Below are 24254 nucleotides of genomic sequence, written 5' to 3'. Positions count from 1 at the left end.
CATTACTATGGCCCATTCAACATCGATTACCTATCGTTCAGGATGTAGGAATGTTTTACTTTTTCATTCTCACATTCATACGAAAATACCGTCTAGAGTATAAATATGTTTTTATTGTTTTCTGCAGTATTTCCCAGAACGTGAGATATAGGCACAAATGCATATATTAGATCATCAAATGCAGTTTGATACCGATCGACGCTATATTAAAAATGTCAACTGTACATGGTCCTAAGGGTTATGACTGATCATGCGCGGGTGAATGGAGGAGGGGGGGGGGGGGGGGGGCAGTTTATAATTCCGTGATAGTCGTTGGATGCTTCATGTAGTATGGGTGATATATTGATCAGACCAGTTTGTATCGAAAATGATAAACAAAAACGCTGAAACTCACGTCAGTCTCCTCGTACCGTTGGGCGATGAGAGTGGAGCAAACAGATCCCAGTTATGTGGTGGGGATCTAGGCGATCCATTTCCGGTTTGTATATTACTAATACACGCCCAAATCATGTAGATTATTGAGTTATGGCAAAGATCCATATCCACGGTGTGTGTATTGAGTCCCGCGACGATAAACGAGTGGCCGGACGGAATTAGGGGACGGACCGAGCTGCAACGGGCATTTCCGGTTTGGCAACTCGCCGATCAGCCACCAGGTGGCAGTATTGAAGCGTTGCAGAGTTGTGCTGAGTCCCGCAGCATCTGACAAGGCTCCGTGAGTGAAATATGAATACCATGGCGAAATTATGATCAGAATCACGTCATACGCCATTATTGGCAGAATTCGCATGAACTTGAAACCCGTTGTGCGACGTTTTTGGCGGGGAAAGGGTTAACCCGCATGTGCAAACTCAGCCAACATCACAAAAACAATGGCATCGTACAGTAATTGAGTAATTGCGTTCATGTTACAGAAGCTATTGAGCTTGATCGGGCTTTTACAGCTAAGGCCATGTCCACACTAAAACGATTTTGGTCTGTTTCGTTTTCGTTTCGTTTGAAGGTTTCCGTAAAAACGAAAACGTCTCAAGATAATAAGTGCATGCCACAAATTTACAAAATAAATGTCTTTCCTGTTTTATTTTGAAAACCCCCGACCGGAAGTGTTATGGTGTCTGTTGCTAGCAGCTTAACTTGTGTCGGCCGGTTTTCAAGCTAACGTAACGTTAGTCTCCAACGGAGAGGAGAGAAAGACCTCGCTCACATGCAGCTCAAACTACCTGTGTTGTAATAAATTTATTGATTTTTAACTTGTCCGTGTGTGTGTCCAGTCCTTTCGACTAGCAAACGTTGTCTGTATTTAATGTTACCTCAGGATACCACTGTCTCTATTGTATTTAGTTGGTTAGCTATGTAGCTAATGTGGATAGCATTTTGAATAGCATCAATGCTAGCTGGCTGGCTACAGCTTTATTTATTTATTATGGAGGCTTTTTAATCGTCAAGGTAAGAGAGGATTTGTCATGATCAACTGAAGGCGTATGCTATGGAACAATATGTGCTTGGGTTTTCAGAAAAATGGCAGCTATGTGACACTAATCTCTAGTTAGTATCGTGTATTGCATCACAGTAGCCTCTAGGCTTGGGCGGTATAATTATTTTCATACAGTCATACCTTGCTGACATAATACCCAGTTTCTTTTTGTCCTGATTGTGAAGAGACCTTGGGTTCTATGAAAGGCGCTATATAAATTTGATCTATTATTATTATTATTATTATTATGACCGTATGACTTTCATTGGGAGGGGGGAGCGGAGCTAATACATATACATACCATACATAACGCTTATATTGAAACACGTTGACATTAGGGCCGTTCTTTCAACCTAAAAGTGCACTTTCTTCAACCTCCTTAGCGACCCAATGTAAACAAATCGGCGCGCACATTCGACACACACAGATATGAAACGAGTCATACGGAACAAATAACGTATAACGGAGGCTGAAATTAGAGCAATATGACTCACAAACTCACGACAGTAGTACACAACTACACATAGACGCACAAAATGTATTCTGCATTGATTAAGTGATAATCAAAACCCAGCTTAAGCCGTTAAACCAATGTAGTGAATCGCGAAGCCAATACGCACACACACAGTCGAACTGGAACGCTTTACCAAACATACACTACCAGCATTAATAACGTAAGGTTATGTATATAACAAAGTTCTATGAATTCTGGTGACGCTCAGCGTCAGTCTGCACTGACTTCACTTCGTGCACGTGCACTGAATAAAAAAAATCCACAAAGGTCACCTACTCGCCTCCTTCCCAAACTTTCACCACAAGGCGAGATCAAGGGCCGCAGCGGCGTCCTGACGCTGAGCGTCACCAGAATTCATAGAACTTGGTTATATACATAACCTTACGTTCTATTTCATTCTGGCCTCCGCTCAGCATCAGTCTGCACAAGAGGAGCTGAGCGGAAGCCAGAAGCTCGACAAATGTACCCCGCTGAGGCCCCCCACAACCATCAGACCGTGGAGGACCGAGCCCCCCGACCCTCCCTATTGGAGGACGGGAGGGAGACGGATCCGACCGTGCGAAGAGGAACTCGAGCAACTCAACGCACAGGGTGAGCAGACCGTGGTTTGACCCCACGACTACGCACACGCACAACCCGCATGCCACCAGGGAACGAACGGAAGGAACAACCCTCGTTACTGCCCCCAAAATCACGGGGTCAAGAGCAAACTCAACCCCGTGGCAAGGCCGTAGCAGCGGAGCGCGAAGGAAGACCCAGACCCACTGAAGGGACTGGATCCCCTGGAAAAAGGGGGCCCGGAGAGGTCAATGACGCCAGGCATCAAGACCCCACCAGGCGGTCACTTGGGGTGCGGTTACACCTTTCGTTTAATTTTCGTATCATTGTCATATGCGTTTCGCCGCGACGTTGTGCGCCTCGAGTCACACTTTCGTTTTTTTTTCGTTTTTGTCACCCGAGCACACTGATGTAGTACACTGCCAAAGCAGTAGGTGGCAGTAGGTGGCAAACATGAAGGCAATTTCAACCAATCAGAACTTGAATGTGCCAATACACTTCCTGGAAGCTCCAGCAAAGAAAATGTCAATAAGGCAGGCGCCTATGCCGCGCCACCATCTTGCCTATTTACTCAATGCAGCAATTCTTTTTCAGCAAAGCCTAATAAAAGTGCAATAAACAAAACGGATACATTCACTGTGTTCTGCCTGTCATTTGTTGATGAAACAAAACTAACATCAACACAAGTGACCACCAAGAGCGGATAGTTTAGTCTAAAAAACGATCGGTAGCATTGTTAGCTGCATGCTAACGTCAATGGAATTTGCCATTATAACAGTATAGCATTGTGGCTAGAAGCTAACGTTAGCTCACGCTACTTAGCCAGCACCAAACTGATGATATCGGGAGCTATCAGTGGTTAGATAACATTAGAGACAACGCTGTGTGTATTAAACAAAGGTGAATAGATGACTGGGCCATTTTGTTTAATGCTTGTTAAGTTGAAAGAGGAGCTTTGAGCTAACAGGGTTTGATAGCTAACACTAGCTCATGTTATCCAGTGGCAGTGCCAATCGGTAATGCTAGCAGAATGAATGGATGTAAACTTTCTTTAACATATTGCATATGGGTACAATACAATACGGCTCAATACAAACAATTGTTAAGGGAATGCAGACTGTTGTAGCTTGGACTGGGGTCCTTATAACAATAACTTGACAACACATAGTAGCTGCAGCTATTTGGTTTGGGACAGCTCTCTGTCACCGGAAGGGCACGCAGATGGTATCTACTGCGCATGGGCGTTTTCGCAACAACGGCTCATGCAGACTACACGCTGTTGTCTGCGCGTTTTTTAGCGTTTCTCCAAAACGCAAACACAATTTTGCGTTTCAGCCGTATCCACAAAAAAACGCCAAAAAAACGCATTTCTGTGTAATAGGGACATGAAACGTATTCAAAAACGTATAAAAAAACGCCACAAATACACTAGTCTAACCATGGCCTTAGTGACACCGCCCCCCCACATCACCAGCGTATTCGGACAGGGCCCCTCCAAGAGCGGGCCCTTCCCCCCCCCATTAGTACACCGCCTGGCACACTGACCCTGCAACACAGGCAGTCAGCATGGCCGTAAAGCATTCAAAAGGTTAACCAACGGAAGCAGGCAGTGCACCGGGGAAACCAGGCAGCAGCCGAGCCTGGAGCACTGCGGACGAGACAGGCGCCAAAGGGGTCAACTGAAAACAGCCCCCCGGCGGAAGGGGCGTATGCTGGCATTGTTGCGCACCATGACAAAGCCTCCCATAAAAAAAAACCCACCCAGAGGGGTCGATGCAGAGAAGGCTGACACGATTGGCAGACGTCATGAACGTGCAGGGGCACACTCAACCGGGTAACCCGGGAGTTGACTCTGCTCCAACACACCAGGGAATCAACCACCCTCTTGGTACCACATACGGTGGTTGTTCCTATAACCCCTCAAGAAAAAAGGGTTATCCCAGGCCTACGGTTCCAACGAAACATTACTTCGGACCGGCCCGGTGGCTCGGGAAGCACACAGGGTTACCAGAGGAGGTCCAGAAGACCACCCCAACAGCCCCCTCCTCCCCATGCGTGAGAGAGGAGCGAAAGAAAGGAGAACCAGCCCCTTATAATAGTGCCAGGTACAACGTGTACCCAACAAAGGGTCTCCATAACGCCTAACCCTGTGACACCCGGGCCGACCCGGCATTTTCCCCCCCGAAAAAAGCACAAGTCCCTCAGGGTACCAGAACAGCAGATCTGCATCCCCGGCGGACAATGGGTTAACTGACCTGGACCAGCGCGACCAGAACCAGTCCCGTGCCCTAACCACGCCGACATGCCCACTCCAGGAGAGGGGGTAGGTATGCGTGTTGATCTAAAAAATGAAAAGAGGGCGCCACCCAGACGGTCCTATTTATACCGCGCTCAGTGGCCCACCCCAATGGCGTGAGAGCCCTCTACCTATGTTCTGATCTATCCTGTTAACATCCCCCAGATATGAACGAGAATCCGTCGAGACCCAGTAACAGGCTCTCGGAAGAGGAAAAAATCCCCCATCCCAGTTGCCCTATAAAAACGCTGTTGTAATAACGAGAAACCAAGGCGTACTAGCCTCCCGCATGAAACAGAAACAGAAACACCCCGAGCCAGCACTATGTATGCGTCGGGACCCAAACATATCAATGTATAGTCTAACCAGACCCCACATTGTTCCTTCAAGTCGCCTGGGAGAACGACAAGAAGTTTGTCGTGCTTCATATTCTCCACTCTTTTTTATTAAAAAAGAAAGAAACACCGACTGACGTGAATCCCACGTGACGCAGCAGAGGGTAAAATTGTTTACATTTTTACATCCCGCCACCCTCACCACAGAGGAGAGACGGGACTCCTCAGAGAGACTTCCCACGTGAGCCATAGATTGAAAAGTCACGGTAACATTGAGTCACATGACCAACAGACTCAAGTTACACGTATATCGAGCGTAGTAGAACAGTAAGTTCTTACGCTCTATCCCGACAACTTGACGACAACAGACCCTACATACGGGTCTAAACTCACGGAAGCCGTCGTCCAATAGAAACGTGCCTAGTGACGTTTGCTATGACGGGGGGAAACCCAAGACTCAACCGCCTGTGATAGGTGCGGAGTCTGGGAACCCCCCCCGTGCCCCCCCCGTGCCAAGCTGCCTAACAGCTTGGCCCTGACTGAATGAAAAGAAAGTCCAAAAACCTCCTGACCAATCAGAAGAGGGAAGGAGGGGTTTATCCGGTACCCCCTCGCAAGCCCAACCCTTGCATACGACAACAACAACAGCCATATGATACCTTCAGTAGCAATGTCAATGAACAGCGCAAGCTACTTCAATGCACGCTAGCCACAGACACATCTGTGAACAGGGTTTATAGCAAGGCCAAGTTGTGTATGTGTGAACCTGACACCCGTATCTATGTTGCAAGACACAGAAAATCTGATAGAGAGAGAAGCGGCTGAGCCGCGGTACTTTTTCATACGAGCATTACTGCAACCAACACAAGTGTTGCAGCTCAATATCACTGTGTAAGCAACAGAGCACACAACTATTCTCTACCTTTATGTGAAGATTCAGGTCGAGGCAGAAAAAAACCTTTTTCAACCCGAGTGTAGGCCGCAGGCCTTGCTTAAGCTCTAACATGAATGTAACGTCTAGCCCTCCTATCAAACCCATACTAGCGAAAGATTCACACATCGCATCCCCATCATATGTTTGGTGAATAAACACACAGTTTGTAACAAAAAATACAGTCCCTCCTTAGGAGGGACTCTTTATTTTTCAACAAATCATATTCGGGCCGGGAAGGGAACAGGGGGGGACCACAGAGGGGAAAAGTTAATGAACTTAGCGACGCCTGCCACGAGCCGCTCAGGGTTTTCCACCCCGTGGAGCCCCGGAGGGACGGTAAACTATCGGCGGCTGGTCACGACGATCCCTACCGTCACCTCCGGGCGTAGATGGGCCGGCTGCAGTGGCGGAGGCGCCCTCTCTCCTCCTGGCCTTCTTCGCCGAAGGTCCAGCAGTGGCGGTGGTAGCAGCGGCGGCCACGGCGGAGGAACCTCGACGACGCGGCGGCCGTCTGACTCCACCGGCTACATCGGGCAGGGGGAAATGAGGCTGGAGCACGGAGCGCTCCTCCTGCATCTCCCTGCAGGTTGAGGTCATCAGCTGCAGTGCCGACCCGAATAGTCCAGCATCGGAGAGGGGTGCCGTCAGGAGTGGAGTCCTCTTCTTCTCCGGCACACGCCCCTGCTCCAGCCAAAGGTGGCGCTGGATTAGAGTGGCCAGGGCACGCACTTTCCCAGCGGCTATAGCCTGCGGCTGAATCAGATGCAGGATAGCTCCTGCCGCCTGGGCGAGCTGATCATGTTGTAACCCCAAAACCCCCATATCCATCTCCGGCAAACCCATAATCACCACAGATTCCTTCAAATTTCTCGGCACTCACATAAGCAATAACCTCAAATGGAAAACCAACACAGACCACATACACAAAAAAGCAAATCAAAGACTCTTCTTCCTCCGCCAGCTTAAGAAATACAGAGTCAATAAACATCTCTTGCTCCGTTTCTACCAGGCCATTATACAAAGCATCCTCACCTTCTCCATAACTGTTTGGTACAGCAATCTGGACACTCACTCAAAAAACAAACTACAAAGAATCATCAATAAATCCTCAAAAATAATCTGCACCCCCCTCCCTTCCCTCGAATCACTCCACCGCCAAATCACAATCAGGAGAGCCAGGAAAATCATCTCCGACCCCACTCACCCAGCACACCACATCTTCCAGCTGCTGCCCTCCGGGAGGCGCTACAGATCCCTGACCACCAAAACAACCCGGTTCAAAAACAGCTTCTTCCCCACTGCCATACGGACACTGAACTCCCTGTAGCACCCCCCCCCCCCCCCCTGTAGTACCCCCCGCAACCCCCCTTACCTCTGCTGACATGGACATGGACAAACTCTGAACTGTATCTATGTAATTGTGTTTTCTTTTATGTACGCTGTAAGTGATGTTATATGTTCTATGTTTTTATGTTTTTATGTTGGAACTGCTATGAAATCTGCACTGAAACTAAATTCCACCAGCCTGGCTGGGTGGTCATTAAATTAAATTAAATAAATTGAAATCAGTCAGCTCCGTGCCGCCCGTCAGTATCCCGGACATGAATCTCGCCAGCTGCGCGATGTTAGAAGTGGCAGCTAGAGATTGCGTCCCGGAGATAAATGACTGGTCACTCCAAAACGCCAACCGCCTCGCCGATTTCCCTTGGGGAACCGGCTTCCGTAACGGCTCCCACACTACCTCAGGACAAAGGAGCGCCGCCATCAGCCTATCAAGCCGTGGCACGCCCTCCTTCATGCCTTCTACCAAACCCACCACCCGCGTGACTTGCACGTAGGCGGGAGTAAGGCCCATGATGTGGGAGACCACCTGTCCCTGACGGACGTAGGCCTCCATTGAGGGGAAAAATGGGCAGACAACGTCCACCCCTCTCACCGGGTGACATTGCCATAGATGACCTATGAGATCGTCAGGGACAGGAACAGGCAGTGGCTGCGGCAGCGGCACGCCGTTTGCGACTGCCGCCGCCGCCATGAGCTCGGGGAACAAAGCACGCAGTTCCCCCTGCATACTTTCCCCCACCGAGCCCGCGTCCCTCACATGCAGCAGACTACTGGTTAAGGAGCCACATTCTGATGTGGCTGATAGCAGGGCATCCCGCCGCCGAGTCGGAGGTTCTAACCCAACATCTGCTGACGAGGAACCCCAAGGAGACATCTCACCCCCCTCCAGTGTTACCTGGACGGGCGGGAGACATGTCTCCACCGGGCCTTCGAACAAGAACCCGTCCGCTTCTATCATGTAGTCCTCTGTTTCCATCGGCCATGTAGAATCAGACTCATCCTCATCCGGCTCCAGCAACTCACCAAAGCCAGGCCGTTCGCGTCTACAAGCTACCATCTTGCGACGGGAGCAAGCTGACTCAAAAAGTTTGCGTCTCAAATCCCCCGCAACCAAAGGCGCCGGCCACCCAACAGCGGATGACTCCCCGGAAGCGGAGGAACCAGAGCCGGAACCAGGCCATCGCACAGGAGACGGCACTGGTGCACCAGCTCCTTGGAGAGGCAAACTATCCATCGGACGCCTACCGGGCGTCTTTTTAAATATGAGAGAAGAAAAAAGCAAGAAAAAATGTAAACACGTATCAACTTTCTTCAACTAAACAACCTCGTCAAGTGTGGGTATCTACCGAAGGCACTTCCTTGTGGTGAAAGTGAAGGAGGCGAGTAGGTGACCACACACCTGCTTATGAAGGTAAGCGGATTGGGGTGTGGCCAGACGAATGTTGGTATGTAAAGGTACATTGTGGAATTTCTTTATTCAGTGCACGTGCACGAAGTGAAGTCAGTGCAGACTGACGCTGAGCGGAGGCCAGAATGAAATAGAACTCATACGCTCATCTTCCAATCGCTTAACCATAACATAACTTACCGGTACCCAAACAACGTGTCTCCGAGTCCACTCATGCAGACCCAAAGGAACACGCGTGTTGCGTCATCCTGCTCTGACTGAGAGAGGGAAAGACAGACTCTGCCCTCTGCTTGCGTGTGCTGTGCACTACAATCAACTCTGTCAGTGTAATAGAAGGAAACCCATTTGTGATTTTGGCGCACAGTCTGTGACGTCACGGTATTGAGAATCATACCGGCGGGATTTCGAAATATCCTGGTATATCGTAATACCGTCATACCGCCCAAGCCTAGCTCCCGATAGCTCAATATAGCTTCTGTAACACAAATGCAACTACTCTGATGCCATTGTTGTTTAATATACTATTTACTAAATTATGGAGGCTTTTTAATAGTCAAGGTAAGAGAGGATTTGTCATGATCAACTGAAGGGGTATGCTATGGAACAGTTTGCCGCAAAAGCCCGATCAGGCTCAATAGCTTCCTCACCACGAACGCAATTACTCTGTTCATTGTTGTTGTGATGTTGGCTGAGAGTTTGCGCATGCGCCGTAAGGGAGAGGTGGGCCAACGCGTCATCGGTTCAGCAGAAGCCGCGTTTCGCTTGTAAATATGGTGACGCAACGGGCCTTCAGCCGTCTTCAGAATTGCGCACTCTGGAAGCTGGTATCAAAAAGTACCGTCTTCAGGCTGCCAGAACGCAGTTCCGTGTGGCAGAACGGTGGAAACGGTCAAATACTTTGCCTAAAACGACAAATCATTTTAGTGTGCACATGGCCTAAATGTACTGCCCCTGTACTACCACCGTCGACAACAGATTGACATCTCCCTTAATCTGCATGTGCAAACCCAGCCAACAAAAAATAAACATGATACATATGTCTTATATGTCCTGGCTAGAAGTGTTTATTAAACACCGGGAGGCTACTGTGATGAAATACACGATACGATACTAGCTAGAGATTAGCGTCACATAGCGGGCCTTTTTTCTGAAAACCCAAGTAGTAGCCAAGCACATACTATTCCATAGCATGCGCCTTCAGTTGATTATGACAAATCCTCTTACCTTGACGATTAAAAAGCCTCCATAATTTAGTAAATAGTATTCCCATGGCTGGTGTTGAGATTTACCATGATTTACCAGCCAGCTAGCGTTGATGCTATTCAATGCTATTAACATTAGCTAAATAGCTAACCAACTAAACACAATAGACAGTGGTATCCTGAGGTAACGTTAAATACAGACAACTTTTGCTACAATAAGACAGTGGTATCCTCCTGAGGTAACGTTAAATACAGACAACGTTTGCTAGTCGAAAGGACTGGACACAGGGACAAGTTAAACATCAATCAATTAATTTAACAGGTAGTTCGAGCTGCTTCCGACCGCACCACAGGGCTATTATATTGTATACGGCTTTGACGCGCTCTCTCTCTCTCTCTCCTGCCGATTAAAATCAGCAGCTCTTCCTCCTCATCACGACGTCTAAAACAGGAAAGACATTTATTTTGTACATTTGTGGCATGCACTTATTTCTTGAGACGATTTCGTTTTTATGGAAAAATTTCAATCGTTTTTGTCTGGACATGGCCTCAATAGACTCAATCCACCGCCCACTGTCGTTGCTGAGCTGCAGAATTAATGGGAAGAGATGCTCTGATGCTTAGCTTTCAGTCCGTTACGTCACAAATGATAGCTGGCGAACATTAGCTACCTTGCTAACATAACAAACAGATGTGACGAGCATGAGTGACATGATGCTCGTCAGCGACAGGATTATATTGGAGGTATAGGCCTATTGAAAAGGGAAGATGATGGGGTCATTATATATTAACTTCCCAGCCTTGCATTTCACAAATTAGTTAGCAATTTACCATGAAGTCACTGCTTGACTCCACACCACAGCTGTGGTGCTAAAAAAACGGAGCAAAAGTTATGTTAATATTAAAATGTTTGCACAATATAAATATTTTCTACCCGTTTATTTTTAAATATTTTTCTTTTGCTATTAACACTTTCCGTGCCGGCCGTGTTTTCCTTTTTACCCCCTTGAATGCCGCCACCCACTTCAATGATATAGCACTCGCATTTGTGAACGCATAATCTATGTCTTAAATTATGGCTGTGTCTAATCTGGCCGTCGCTTATCAATGACTTGTTTGCAGTCAACATTGTCGAAACGGATCGTTTTTTAATCTGTTCATTTCCGTTTTATACCATTTTGAAAATCGCTAGTTTTTTTTTAAGTTTCAGGAAAATATAAAGATTCTATGATAATCGCCCTTTACTGGAATATTCTGGAATACACAAAACGTCATTTTTCGGCCTATTTATGAATCTTTTTCAATAAACGCTAGATTATCGATAGTATGTGTACTTATGCACGCTAGAGAAGCGAGCTGAAAAATCGATTCTCATTTCCTGATCAGCACACACACACAGCCACACACACACAAACGTTGATATCTCTGTGAAAAAAGTTCTGATTATCCTAAAACTGGTAAAATAGATTCCTTACCTCAGATCAGATGTTCTCCAAAAAGATTATTCCAATTCCTGATCGCCATTCCAAATATCGATCGCGTTTATTGATCCAACGCTGCGTACTGGAAATATGTATTCCACGCTGTTCTGATGGTCCACAATGAATCCGATCGTCTCGGGTGGCTTGCGCGAGAAGTCAAATGAGGAAACTGGATCCCCCCCCCATGTATTTTCATGCAATCCATTACAAAGGGGTGCAGTACCACAGGGAGACGATAGGGGGCTGTATTTTCCCAATGGAGCTCAGAGTTTGCAGCACTAACGTGAGACTAGATTGATGAAATATGAATTCAAATCGCTAATAAAAAACAAACGACATATCGCGTCGTTGGCAATGAATGGTCGGCATGAACAAACTACATATAGCGTCGTTGGCATTGAAAGTGTTAATGTTATTTTATCCCTTGCACACATTCAAAAGCTCTAAACAGTTTTGCACACATTCATCTAGTTTGACAGTTATTGAGCGTAAATCCTTTTTATATAGCCACCAGTTATGTCATCAGGGACATTGAATCCTGTGTTAATTAAAGCTCAATTAAATGATAAGGTAGCAGTCCCTATAATAATATTACTTCATGGAGCTGTAATTAATACCATGCAAGGATCCAATGAATGTCCCCAATGACATTACTGTTGGCCGTATTCAAACTCACTTACTCTCAATAACACATTCACATTAACACTTTGGTTGCCTAAGGTTAAATTAATGATATACCATAGATTGCCAGCGCTATTTGTCTATGGAGAAAGTCCCCTTCTTTGCAGGGCTATAACTTTTTAAATTCTATTGCTACATTGCCATTATTAGGGCCCATTCAAAGTCCTATATGTATTGTTCATTGTGTAGCAACGTTAAACTTTTTCATTCACATATTCATAGTAAAGTATGGTCTAATGTATAAGTATGTTTTCATCTCTTTCTGCAGCTTTCTCCAGAACGTGATATATAGCCCCAAATGCATTATATTGATGATGAAATACAGTTTGATGGCAATCAGCGCGATATAAAAAATTCCAACTAGACGTACTTCTAGAAGTTACTACACGTCATCTGATGTTGACCGGATGGGCGAGGGGGCGTTTATAATTCCGTGGGCAGCGTTATACCAATCATCTAATGTGGGTCAAATGTTGATAATATCAGTTATTATCGAAGACGGTAACGTTACACGCTGAAACTCACCCCAGTCTCTGCGCGCCGTTGGGCGATCATCGTCGAGTAGAAATTTTATCATTATGGGATATATTATTACCCGGTCCATCTCCAGCTTGTATAATGGTATATACGTCCAAATCATGTTGTTTATCGAGTTATTGGCAATCGATCGCTATGTAGAGTGGCCGGAAGCAATACGGACGTCTAGCAAAACCTCTAGTACGCTTCCTGTTAAGCGCTTGCGCCGATCGGCCACCAGATGGCGCTCCTGAACCGCCAGAGAGCTCAGTGGGTCCTGCTGGTGGATCTCAGGCCAGCGGAGGGACATTATGAATCCGATCGCAGATTTTTGAAATATTGATATAAAGACGACGTACAGCGTCCCCCGGCAACTTTAGCATGGCTAGCAAAGACGTCTAAAGACGGCTCCCGGCACCCAAAGTGTTAAACTAAATTAATGTGTACAAAACTGTTTAGATATTTTTGGTGTGTGATATTATGTGCAAAATAAATCAGCATGTTTCTTTGTTGGTGAAGTATAGTGTTATTGTTCTTAAACATTGAAACGGTCTATAGTCGAATGAAAGAAAATAAAAAGTTTACATGGCCATGCGTTTGGAACCTCACTATGACCCCTACATGGTTAGAGTGATGTGACCCAAAAGACAGTTCGTTCTTCTGGATAGATTTACCGGTAAACATTTAGCTCATGACCAAAGATCTCAATGCAGGTAGGAAAAATACATATTTTGATGTTGAAAACTGGCGGAATTCCCCCCTTTTTTTTTTAATGCAGTCATTTTAGGGAGGCTGTTGTTCTGCTCTTCCTCCTTGCTTTCACCCCCTCCTCCTATTGGATGTCAATACTACTCTCTTTGGGTCTGCCAGTGTCCAGCCTCTCCTTTCTAAGCCTCGGAATGAAATTACATTTTTCACCATTAGCACAGTTGATCTGTAAAGATGAAAATCACAAGAACTATATTGATGTTATATATTACGCTTTTTCTTCTGATCTGCCCCACCACATCAAGTATTTCACGTCAATATTTTAGACATTTGTTTTCATTAACTACAATCCTTCTCTCTCCCTAGGTTACACCAAACCGAGCAACCAACAGAACTGCACCCCTGGAGTCCACAGCGGGCCCCTCCTCTCCCCTCACGGATCCACTCCCTCCACCCCTGTCCCACCCCAGGCCTCCCCTGCCCAGCCCCACCCCACCACCCCCATCACCCCTGTTTTTCCTGGCATGGTTCCCTCTCAGAACCCCGGTGCCCCCTCTCCCTCCCCTATTCCGTCCCCATCGGTCATCAGAGCGGGTCCACCGACGCCCGGTGGTCACACTACACCTATACCCCCATCCGTCATCAGAGCCCACACCCCCTCTGGCACCCCTTGTGGCACTCCAGGACCTAACACTGGGGGCTTCTCCCCTTCCCAATACCACACAGGAGTTTCCCAACCAGCTACCCCTACCTCCAGGAGTGGCCAAGACCCCCTAACTCAGAGCTCTATGGGCCTAAGTCATCATAAGGGCTACCCCCAGTCTGCAGACCCCCACTCAGGACCAGCCTTCCCCGGCATGCCCCCACAGTCTGGGTCAGTGATCCGCAGTTACACGCCTTCTGGACCTTCTTCTCTCACCCCTGTGCCAAACTCCTCCACCACTGGCCCAAGCCCCAGACCCTCTCCAGCCCATTCTGCCCAGGCCGCTATGGGGCCTGCTGGAGTCCTTTACAGTGATCAGCATCGTGCTGCCCTCTCCAGGCACACCGGGGGTAGTAACAGTGGCAGTAACAGCCCTGTGCCCTCTGCCTTCAAGGGCACATCTCGCTCTGGCACCCCGTCCCTCAGCTCTCTAGCAATGCCGGGTTCGGCTCAGGCAGCCCTGGCACGTTCCCTAGGTCTCTCTCACCCCTCAGGTTCCCCTCAAGGCTCTCTCCCCAGTCCCGCCGCTATGGCTGGCCTCCAAGCCCTGTCCTCCAGCCCGTCTCCTTCTCACTACCCCGGCCTATCCCCCTTCTCCTCACTCTCCTCCATTCCTTCATCCATGTCCTCCATGGCTCCCACCGGCAACCTTTCCAACCACCCACAGAACTCCATGTACTCAGGCATGGCCTCCCGAGGGGGCCCCGGTGGAGGGTCTCCGTTTGGGCTGGGCCTCGCCTCCTTCCCCGGCCTGCCCGGAGGTCCGAGCCCGGGCGCCTTCCCAGGTTTCGGGGGCTCGGGAGGGCCGGGCGCGGGCAGCCCAGTGCTGTCCTCCTTCATGGGACTACCTGCGTCGTCCGTAGCCTCGGTCGCTCCTCTCCAGGCAGCAGCGGTGGCCGTAGCGGCGGCAGCCGGGGTTCCGTCATCGTCGCCGGTTCTACCAGGCTTCGCATCGGCCTTCAGCTCCAGCTTCCAGCCAGGGTACAGACACCGCAGGGGGGGCATGTGGGGAGTTACGGGCTCCTCACTTGTTGGCTAAGCCGGAAGTCTAACATCGCTATATCTTAAAAAAATCAATTGATGATCACAAACAATTTATTTCTTCATCTCTGTTTTGGCTTTAGGGTTAGGCATGGGGTCTCCAGTCAGGTTAATATTAAGGATAACGTAAAGAGTTATCAGCATTGTAGATGAAAATGATGACTGGTTTCATCTTTGCAGCTTGGCCAACAAGTGATGACGTTGGTTGGGACTATTTTCTTTAGCGTATCATCATCCTACCCACTCGGGGCTCTCTGTGAGGTGATGGTAAGGCTGGGACCCACAGTTTACAAACAATGGACCTCATGATCGAACAGACTTAGAAAGTTACGAACACATTTCTTCGTAACTCGACTTACGAAGGGCTTCATTTGGGAGAAATCATTGTTGATTGCGCTCACGTCGATTCTACAGACATCCTCGGAATTAAATAATTATAATAATAAATACGACAATATTTGTATCATTAACAATTACGTTTTACATTTATAGTCATGCCTCAACGAGGCATCATGAGCATTGTACACACTGCAAATGACTGAATAAATAAGAACTAAACCCAATTGCGTGGATATGGCTATAGTGGAATAGACTAATTAATATTCCATATACCGTCTTGTTTTCTATTGTTATTATTTATTGTTGGTTTTATTTATTTATTACATTGCTTAGTGTGCACACTGCACATCGTAAGAGCCAGTGGAGAAACATTCTTACTGTTCATGAGTTGAACCCACACAAATGACAACAGACACAAAGGATAAGTTTAACGAATTCCATATAAATATGTCTCTTATTAGAAAGATGCAGGCGGCTTGGTGAGGATAAATGCGGTACTGTATACGTGCGTAATGAATCGTTCCAGCAACAGTAGACTTCTATTATTCTAATGACTTGTTTTATTAGGAGATCGCGGATATGCATTGCCCTATAGTAGTAAGTCATACTGTAGAACATGACATCTTATTCAGTGTCAATATGGAACGACTGCACGCTTGGCTCTCAAGGCGACCTCCTGCTCCGTCTGGGGGTTGGTGGGTGGTCATGAACCAGGGGGGCAGTGCATATCTGCGATCTTGTGTGTGTGTCTATTCCACTATAGCTATATATGTGTGATTGGGTTTAGTTCTTATTTATTTATTCACTGTCATTTGCAGTGTCTGTGTAATGCTCACATGCCTTGTTGAGTCATGACTATAAATATAAAACGTAATTGTTAATGATACAAATATTGTTGTATTTATAATTATTTAATTCCGAGGATGTCTGTAGAATCGACGTGAACCGAATCGCCAATGATTTCTCCCAATTGAAGACTTTAACCACTTGACCGTTACATTTGCACTCTGGTTGGATGCCAAACTTCTTTTTGTTGTATTGTACTTGTGCTGTATAATGACAATACATTTGAATCTAATCTAATTGTGATCAGTCCCAAATTGCTTTTACGCTGCCTGTTGAATATTTCCCCCATAAGGGTCAACACAACTTGAGGTGCAATGCTTAGCCTGTCCTTATGAGGAGCTGGCAAGGTGTTTCTGTATGCAAATTCAGGTGTACGAGAAAGCGCTTCCAGTTGAAGAATGAGTGACGTTCTTCATTTCAGTGGAGAACATTTTTGCCAGTTACGAAGACCGTTTTGCGCATTCAGGCATCCGGAGGAGGATTTTCGTAAATTAGTTCGTACAAACTTCTTACGAAGATGGTTATGTACACTTTAGATCATGAGGTCCATTGAATTTAGCAAAGGTGTAAAAGAGCTTGGCAACAGATTGTGAATAGAGGTTATATTAATAATAATAATAATTCATTTATTTTGTAAAGCGCTTTTCAAAGACCCAAAGTCGCTGACGATAGGCAAAAAAAAGAAACAAAGAAAAACAAAGAAACTGAACCACAGGGAAACGGACGACAATAAGAATACACAGGAAACATAAAACCACGAGTAACGGATAACAAATACGGGAGGAGAGTAAGGGAAAACCAAGGGGGGTGGGGGGGGGGCAGGAGAGGAGAGAACGTGGGGCAGGGGGAAATGGTGGCGAGTTGGAGGAGGGTGGTTATGGGTAAGGAAGGTTGAATGCTTGGGAGAACAGGTAAGTTTTGAGTCTGGATTTGAAGGTGGAGAGTGAGGGAGAGTCTCTGATGGTCTGAGGGAGGGAGTTCCAGAGTCGGGGTGCAGCTCGTGAGAATGCCCGGTCACCGAAACGTTTGAGTTTGGATGACGGGACAGTGAGTGGAAGAGGACCGGAGGGAACGGGTGGGGCGGTAGGGGAGAAGGAGGTCAGTCAGGTAGGGGGGGGGGCAGGCTATGCAGGGCTTTGAAGGTGAGGAGTAGTGAAGTTAATTCGTTCCTTGATCGGGAGCCAGTGGAGGGAGTGGAGGACAGGAGTGATGTGTTCGCGGGACCGGGTGTTAGTGAGGAGGCAGGCGGCTGAGTTTTGGACCATCTGCAGTTTATGGAGGGAGCAGGAGGTGATGCCAGTGAGGAGGGAGTTACAGTAGTCCAGGCGGGAGGAGATGAAGGCATGTATGAGGGATTCAGCAGCAGGGGGGGGAGAGGCAGTGACTGATTTTGGCAATGTTGCGGAGGTGAAAATATGAAGTTTTGACAATGGAGCGGACATGGGGGTCAAATGAGAGGGTGGGGTCGAGGATGACACAGAGGTTGCGCACTAGGGGGGAGGGGGTGATGGTGGAGTCATTGATGGCGAGTGTGATGGGTCCGGATCTGGTGAGGGTGTTGTTGGTGCCGATGATGAAGAGTTCTGTCTTGTCGCTATTTAATTTGAGGAGGTTATGGGTCATCCAGGTTTGTAGTTCAGTAATGCAGGATTCAATGTGACTGAGGGGAGGGCTGTGGGGGGATTGTGTAGTGATGTAAATTTGGGTGTCATCAGCATATTTGCGAATGATGTGACCGAGGGGGAGAATGTAGCAGATGAAGAGCAGGGGGCCTAGGACTGAGCCTTGGGGGACCCCCTGTGTGACTGGGGAGGGGGAAGAGGTGTGGCTGGAGAGGGAGATAAATTGATGTCTGTCAGTGAGGTAGGAAGAAAACCAGTCAAGTGCTGTGCCCTCAACACCCAGTTGGTGCAGCCTTTGGAGGAGGATGGAGTGACCCACTGTGTCAAAGGCTGCACTAAGATCTAGTAGGATCAGGATGTTGTTGTCTTGCTATCTTTTGTGGTCATGGAAATAATATGAAAGATAAATGATAAGAAATGGGTCATTGAACCCATGATGTTGAGTCATACATGCTGGTATCGTGGCTGAAACGGATCTTGTAGATTTTCCCACACTGTGTAACACATAATATAAGTGGCTGTGCTGCACCACATGTACAATGGACAAAGTCCATTTGCTCTGCTGTGCTGCCGTTTAGAAGCGCTGTGAACAGCAGTCAAGTGAAGATATAGAATTATCATATTGTTTTGCTAATTTGTAGAATTATGGTGTCTGTTATATCTGGATAAAAGTGCCTATTACCGTAAATGTCAGAGCGAGAGAGAGAGGGTTCTTAACCAAGCTGCCAAGGTGATATGAAGCAATAGTGTTATCTTTTCAAAGGCAAAGCATTGCAATCAGCAGCCACACCTCGCCTTGACATTCTCTGCTCTCAAGGTTGATAAACCTAACCCTAACCCTAATAGACTTTACTCTCTGTGCACCCAACACTAACTCAATTCATATAGTCGCAGAATTTTCATCAAATAAACAAATAGTAAAGGGAAGTGTTATACACTATCATCAACATTCTTAACTATTTTAGTACATACATGTGTGTGTTTTAGTACATGTGTATTGTGTGTTTTAGTACATGTGTATTGTGTGTGTGTTTTAGTACATGTGTATTGTGTGTGTGTTTTAGTACGTGTGTATTGTGTGTGTTTTAGTACATGTGTATTGTGTGTGTTTTAGTACATGTGTATTGTGTGTGTTTTTAGTATGTGTATTGTGTGTTCCAGGTTGAGCAGTGGTCTCCAGCCTCCAGGAGGAGGTGGCTTCCCAGGCCTGCTGTCCTTCCCTGGGGTTCCAGGCTTCTCTCCCTCAGGCTCACCTGCTTCCCTCGGTGGTCTCCACAACCCAGCCATGCAGTCTGCCCTGCTACAGGTACACACACACACGCACACACACACGCACGCACGCACACACACACACACACACACACACACACACACACACACACACACACACACACACACACACACACACACACACACACACACACACACACACACACACACTGGTGAGAGTGGTCTCAATTCAAACATACAAATTTAACCACATGGCAGATTAGTGTAGATAGTAGTAGTGTAGATGGATAATAAAATAGATAAAATCAATATAGAATAGAAATACTTTATTTATCCCGAGGGAAATTCGGCACTACAGATCGCTCAGTAGTAGTCAAAAACAAAAGTCACGAATAAGAATACGAATAAAATACGGTCCGGGATATACATTTTCTATGTTATGTAGTATGTACTGTATATACATTCTGAAATATACAGTCAAAATATACAGAAAGTGTAAAATTGTACAGTGTCGATTTTAAAAGTAAAGTAAAAGTCCAGGAAGATTTGATAGGACTGTTACCCTGTGCTCAGTGATGCAGTGAGGCACAGTGATGCGTTATAGAGTCTGATGGCTGTCGGAATGAAGGACTTCCTGTGTTCAGTGTTACATCTTGGGAGTCTTGGTCTAACACTGAACATGCTCCTTCTATCCGGCAAGTCCGCGTGTAGTGCAGTGGTGCAGTGGCAAATTGACAGTAGGTCAAACGCTCCACGCGCGTGCGCGTGCGCGCGCATGCACAGTTTTTTTTGGCTGCTCTCGTCCTGCAGCTGGATACTATTGCCTCACAGCGCGGCCGTCAGCGCGCGGCCCAGAGAGCGCCGCTGGCTCTGCGGCTCTGCAGCTGCATGCTTCTCCGGGAGTCCGGTTGGATAATGCCATGTAAAAAGCGATTGCGCGTACTTCAGCCTCAGTGAGTGAGGTATCACGGCGTTATACCGAGTGATACCAGCACTGCAACACTGGTGTAGTGGGTGGGAGGGGTTGTCCATGATGGCATGGAGCTTAGCAAGGCTCCTCCTCTCCGCCACCACCACTAGAGAGTCCAGCTCCACCCCTATCACGTTACTGGCCTTCCTGACCAACTTATCCAGCCTGTTTGCGCCCCCCGTTCTCAGTCACAGCGTACAAGAAGGCGCCCGCCACCAACGACTCGTAGAACATCCTCAACATCCTCAACATCCTCAACATCCTTGTACAGACGTTGAAGGATCTCAGCCTCCTGAGGAAGTAGAGTCGGCTCTGGCCCTTCTTGTAGAGTGCCTCTGTGTGTTTTGACCCGTTCAAGTTTATTGTCGATGTGTACACCAAGGTATTTGTAATCCTCAACCGTGTCCACATGGACCCCCCTGATGGAAACGGGGATCACAGATGTACTCCTCCTCCTCCCCAGATCCACAACCAGTTCTCTGGTCTTCGTCACATTTAGCTGGAGGTGGTTATTTTCGCACCATGTGACGAAGTCCACCACCAATGCCCGGTATTCCTCCTCATCACCGTCCTTAATCAAGTTATTAATGCACTGGCTCGCGCACTGGCTCGCGCTCGCTACTGTCATCGGCCCGCTGTTAAGCCCGCATATAGGAGACCTCCAGACTCCAGGCAGAGCGGAGCGCATCAGCACAGACGAAGCGCACCTCGCCCGTTTATTATTATTATTATTAAAACGTACGTTTTTTATTAAAACGTTTCTTGAATTTCATGATTTACACAGTGAAAATCCCCATTTGAAATAATGTATATTAGTTATATATTTATTAGTAAAATAACGCCATTAGCCTTTTCATGTCATGCACCACCTAGAGGTAGCTCGCGCACCACAAGGGGTGCGCGCACCACAGTTTGGGAACCACTGTACTAGAGCACTACACATGTGCTCCTTGGAGAAAAAAGTTAGCGTAGAGCCCTGGTCGGGAGCGTGTTGCTGGAGTTGAGGGGCTGAGAGGCGGGGGAGGGGTGGACGGGGCAACTGGAGTTGTGTCAGGGGGGAGGGGGGGGTGGCGGGCGGTACAGGACAGAGACTAGCAGGGGTCGCTGAATGCCTGCCAGTCTGTGACCTCAAAACAGCCCTGTAGTGACTCTTGGGCCTCCTCCGACCACCTTCTCACAGTTATTTTGGTTGCAGGCGGTGGTGGTCAGACCGGCCCAGCTGTGGTAGTGGTGAGGAGCTGTACGCCTCCTTGATGTTGGCACTACAGCAGGTCCAGGGTCCTATTTTCCCTGGTGTCGCAGCTGACATACTGCGTGAAATTTGATAGCGATTTGTCCAGTTTTACATGATTAAAGAGCCTTCGGGTGTTTAGTTTGGAGACGTGCAATAGCGCTGTGGATGACGTCACATGGGGCAGTCGGGTTTGCCGAGGGGGGGGATGTAACTGCCCTCATGATAACGTGGGGGATCTCTCTTGGCAAATAATATGGTCAGAGTCCTACAGCTAACGGCTACAGCTTACCAATGGCAAGGTGAAGGGTGGTGAAGTCTATGGTCAAAACTGTGGAACCTTTGCCAGTCATTAAGCTGCACCAACAATGTCCAACAATGTCCACCAGACGCCAGAGCTAGCGTAGCAGACCTGAATCTGTACAGATTCAAAACGACAATGCGTAAGGTTTCTTTTATCCATGCTGGTGCTACGGAGTGGAATAAACTGCCTCTTGCAATTAAGAAGGTGCAGAACCCACAGGTCATTAAGAAAAAAGTCAAACAGGCTGCTAGATTACATCTCCAAATAAGGACATGGTCATTTAATTCACTGAAGTTTATTTATCTTATGATGTGACTGCACCTTTGAACATTTTAGGGCGAGGGTGGACTGATGGAACCTCAGGGACCATGATGGAAATAATTTACATTTTCCCTTACAATGTTCTTTTTACTACTGTAGCCTAAAAGCCTTGGTCTTCCGTGGTGACAAGTGCAGGTGTAGGCACACAGTCCTTTTCTTTGATAAACTAATTTAGGAGATCAGGCTGGATCAGGCAGTTCACTGTCTTCTTTCAAATCTGTTTTAAAACCCCAGTTTAAAACCACTTATGTGTAAAGGATCAATTGTGACTTTCGACTGAAAGTGATGCTTACTTCTTTTTTTTCTACCTCATTATTGTACTTTATTTATTATTAACTGTAATTTACTTCTACTTTACTGACATACTAACTTGTCTTCTGAACAGTGCCATACAAATACATCCATTATTATTATTGTTGTTATTGTCAAATCAAATCAAATTTATTTGTAAGGCCCGACAACACACGTTAATGTCCCCATGGGCCGTACACGTCTTCTTTAACACTTTCGCGGCCACTGGGATCCATCTAATCTCACTCTATACGGCCAGCTTATCATAACAACCTTTCATTGTGCGTGAGGCTGTTTGTAGAGCTAAATCTATACTTTATATTATTGCTATCTGTCCATTGTCAATTGACACTATAAACTGTCCCTTCAATATGCCTTAAAGAAAAATTTTCATCAATACGTTTCTATTTTATAGCGTCGTGAATATGAACTATATACTGGAATGTTCTGTGGTAATTCCTGGAAGGCGAGATACAGCGCGCTAAGCTAATAACGTTAAATCGAATGGCGTTTCGGCTATACACAAGCTAGAGCTAAAAATCAAGATGCATTTTATCTGTATCATGGTCCACCATGAATGCATGAAAGGGGGGGGGGGGGGGGGCGGGGGACGTCGTTTCTGATTATTGATTATTACCAATAACGGCATTAGCCTCATTCGCTGACCGGGTGGTTGGCTATCAAAGCAAGGCTGTAATTTACGTGAAAAAGCTCTTACCGTGGGCCGGTTGGATCCCAAACAGGATTTCCCAGTTATCGATCGGCGTCTGGTACATCGATATGTCCATTGGCTGATGCTATATTCCTTTACTGAATTCAGCGTCCCAAAAAGTATTCCAAGCTACATGCTACAGCCATAGCTTTAGGCTAACAGAAAAGTCCACCCATGATAAAAAAAGAAAAAACACCAGTCTGTAACGGGGAACACTGCATTATCGAGACAGCGCCCCTACGACGATCTGGCCGGTAATGCACTTTTCCGAATTCCAAGAGTAGGGTAAATCTGCAGTGCCGCTCGGTGACATTGAGTAGGATATTACAATGGAATAAAAGCCAAAACGACCTTACCACGTGTATATACGTGGTTGGCCCTCAAGCGTTGGATCCGAAACACGTATAAGTCAAGAAGAAACATCATAATAACTCAAGAACAAAACAAGAACACCATAAGGTCCAATTTTTTTTAAAATAAATGCAATGCAACACTCCCAGACATACCCCCAAGGAAAAACTCACTAAAACCTAGCAATAGGAAAAAATGCACCACAGGCAATGTAGAGGAGAGAAACCTTAGAAGGGCCATTCATGTCATTATTATTATTATTATTATTATTATTATTATTATTATTATTATTATTATTATTATTATTATTATTATTATTATTATTGTCATTATTATTATTGTTATTATTGATAGTCATTATTATTATTATATACTTTTTTATTGTTGTTGATATTGTCATTATCATTATTATTCTCTGTGTTCCAGGGTCACCCTGGGTCTGCGATGGAGGGCTACCCTCCTCAGCCCAACTACCCTCCTGGGCCAGGGAACCCCTTTTCCCTACAACCAGGCCTGCACCCTCAGCTGGGATGGCAGTGAAAATTCTCTCTCTCTCTCTCTCTCTCTCTCTCTCTCTCTCTCTCTCTCTCTCTCTCTCTCTCTCTCTCTCTCTCTCTCTCTCTCTCTCTCTCTCTCTCTCTCTCTCTCTCTCTCTCTCTCTCTCCTCACACACTCATTCAATCACTCCTCTCTCTGCACTCCCTCCCTTTGTCGTTCATCTCTGGTCCTTCTCTATCCTCTCTCTCTCTCTCTCTCTCTCTCTCTCTCTCTCTCTCTCTCTCTCTCTCTCTCTCTCTCTCTTTCTCACAAACACAGCCACACCCAGACCCTGGTCTTTGACA

At 46.8% G+C, this 24254-nt stretch overlaps 1 protein-coding gene across 1 annotated transcript in view; it reads left to right on the top strand.

The window, feature by feature from the left end:
• Window positions 1-23996, top strand: part of proser1 (proline and serine rich 1) — a 42211-nt gene extending 18215 nt beyond the window's left edge. Inside the window, exons 9-11 of the mRNA XM_084320683.1 lie at window positions 13818-15135; window positions 19164-19308; window positions 23839-23996. Coding sequence (XP_084176809.1) covers window positions 13818-15135; window positions 19164-19308; window positions 23839-23952 — 1577 coding nt within the window. The 3' untranslated portion in view covers window positions 23953-23996. The remainder of the gene's footprint in view (window positions 1-13817; window positions 15136-19163; window positions 19309-23838) is intronic.
• Window positions 23997-24254: the final 258 nt, after the last annotated feature.

This window comes from Notolepis coatsorum, assembly GCF_963971535.1.
Source record: "Notolepis coatsorum genome assembly, chromosome: 8".
Classification (NCBI taxonomy): domain Eukaryota; kingdom Metazoa; phylum Chordata; class Actinopteri; order Aulopiformes; family Paralepididae; genus Notolepis; species Notolepis coatsorum.
Note: the sequence above shows the minus strand (reverse complement) of the source record. Positions and strands in the feature narration are given on the sequence as shown.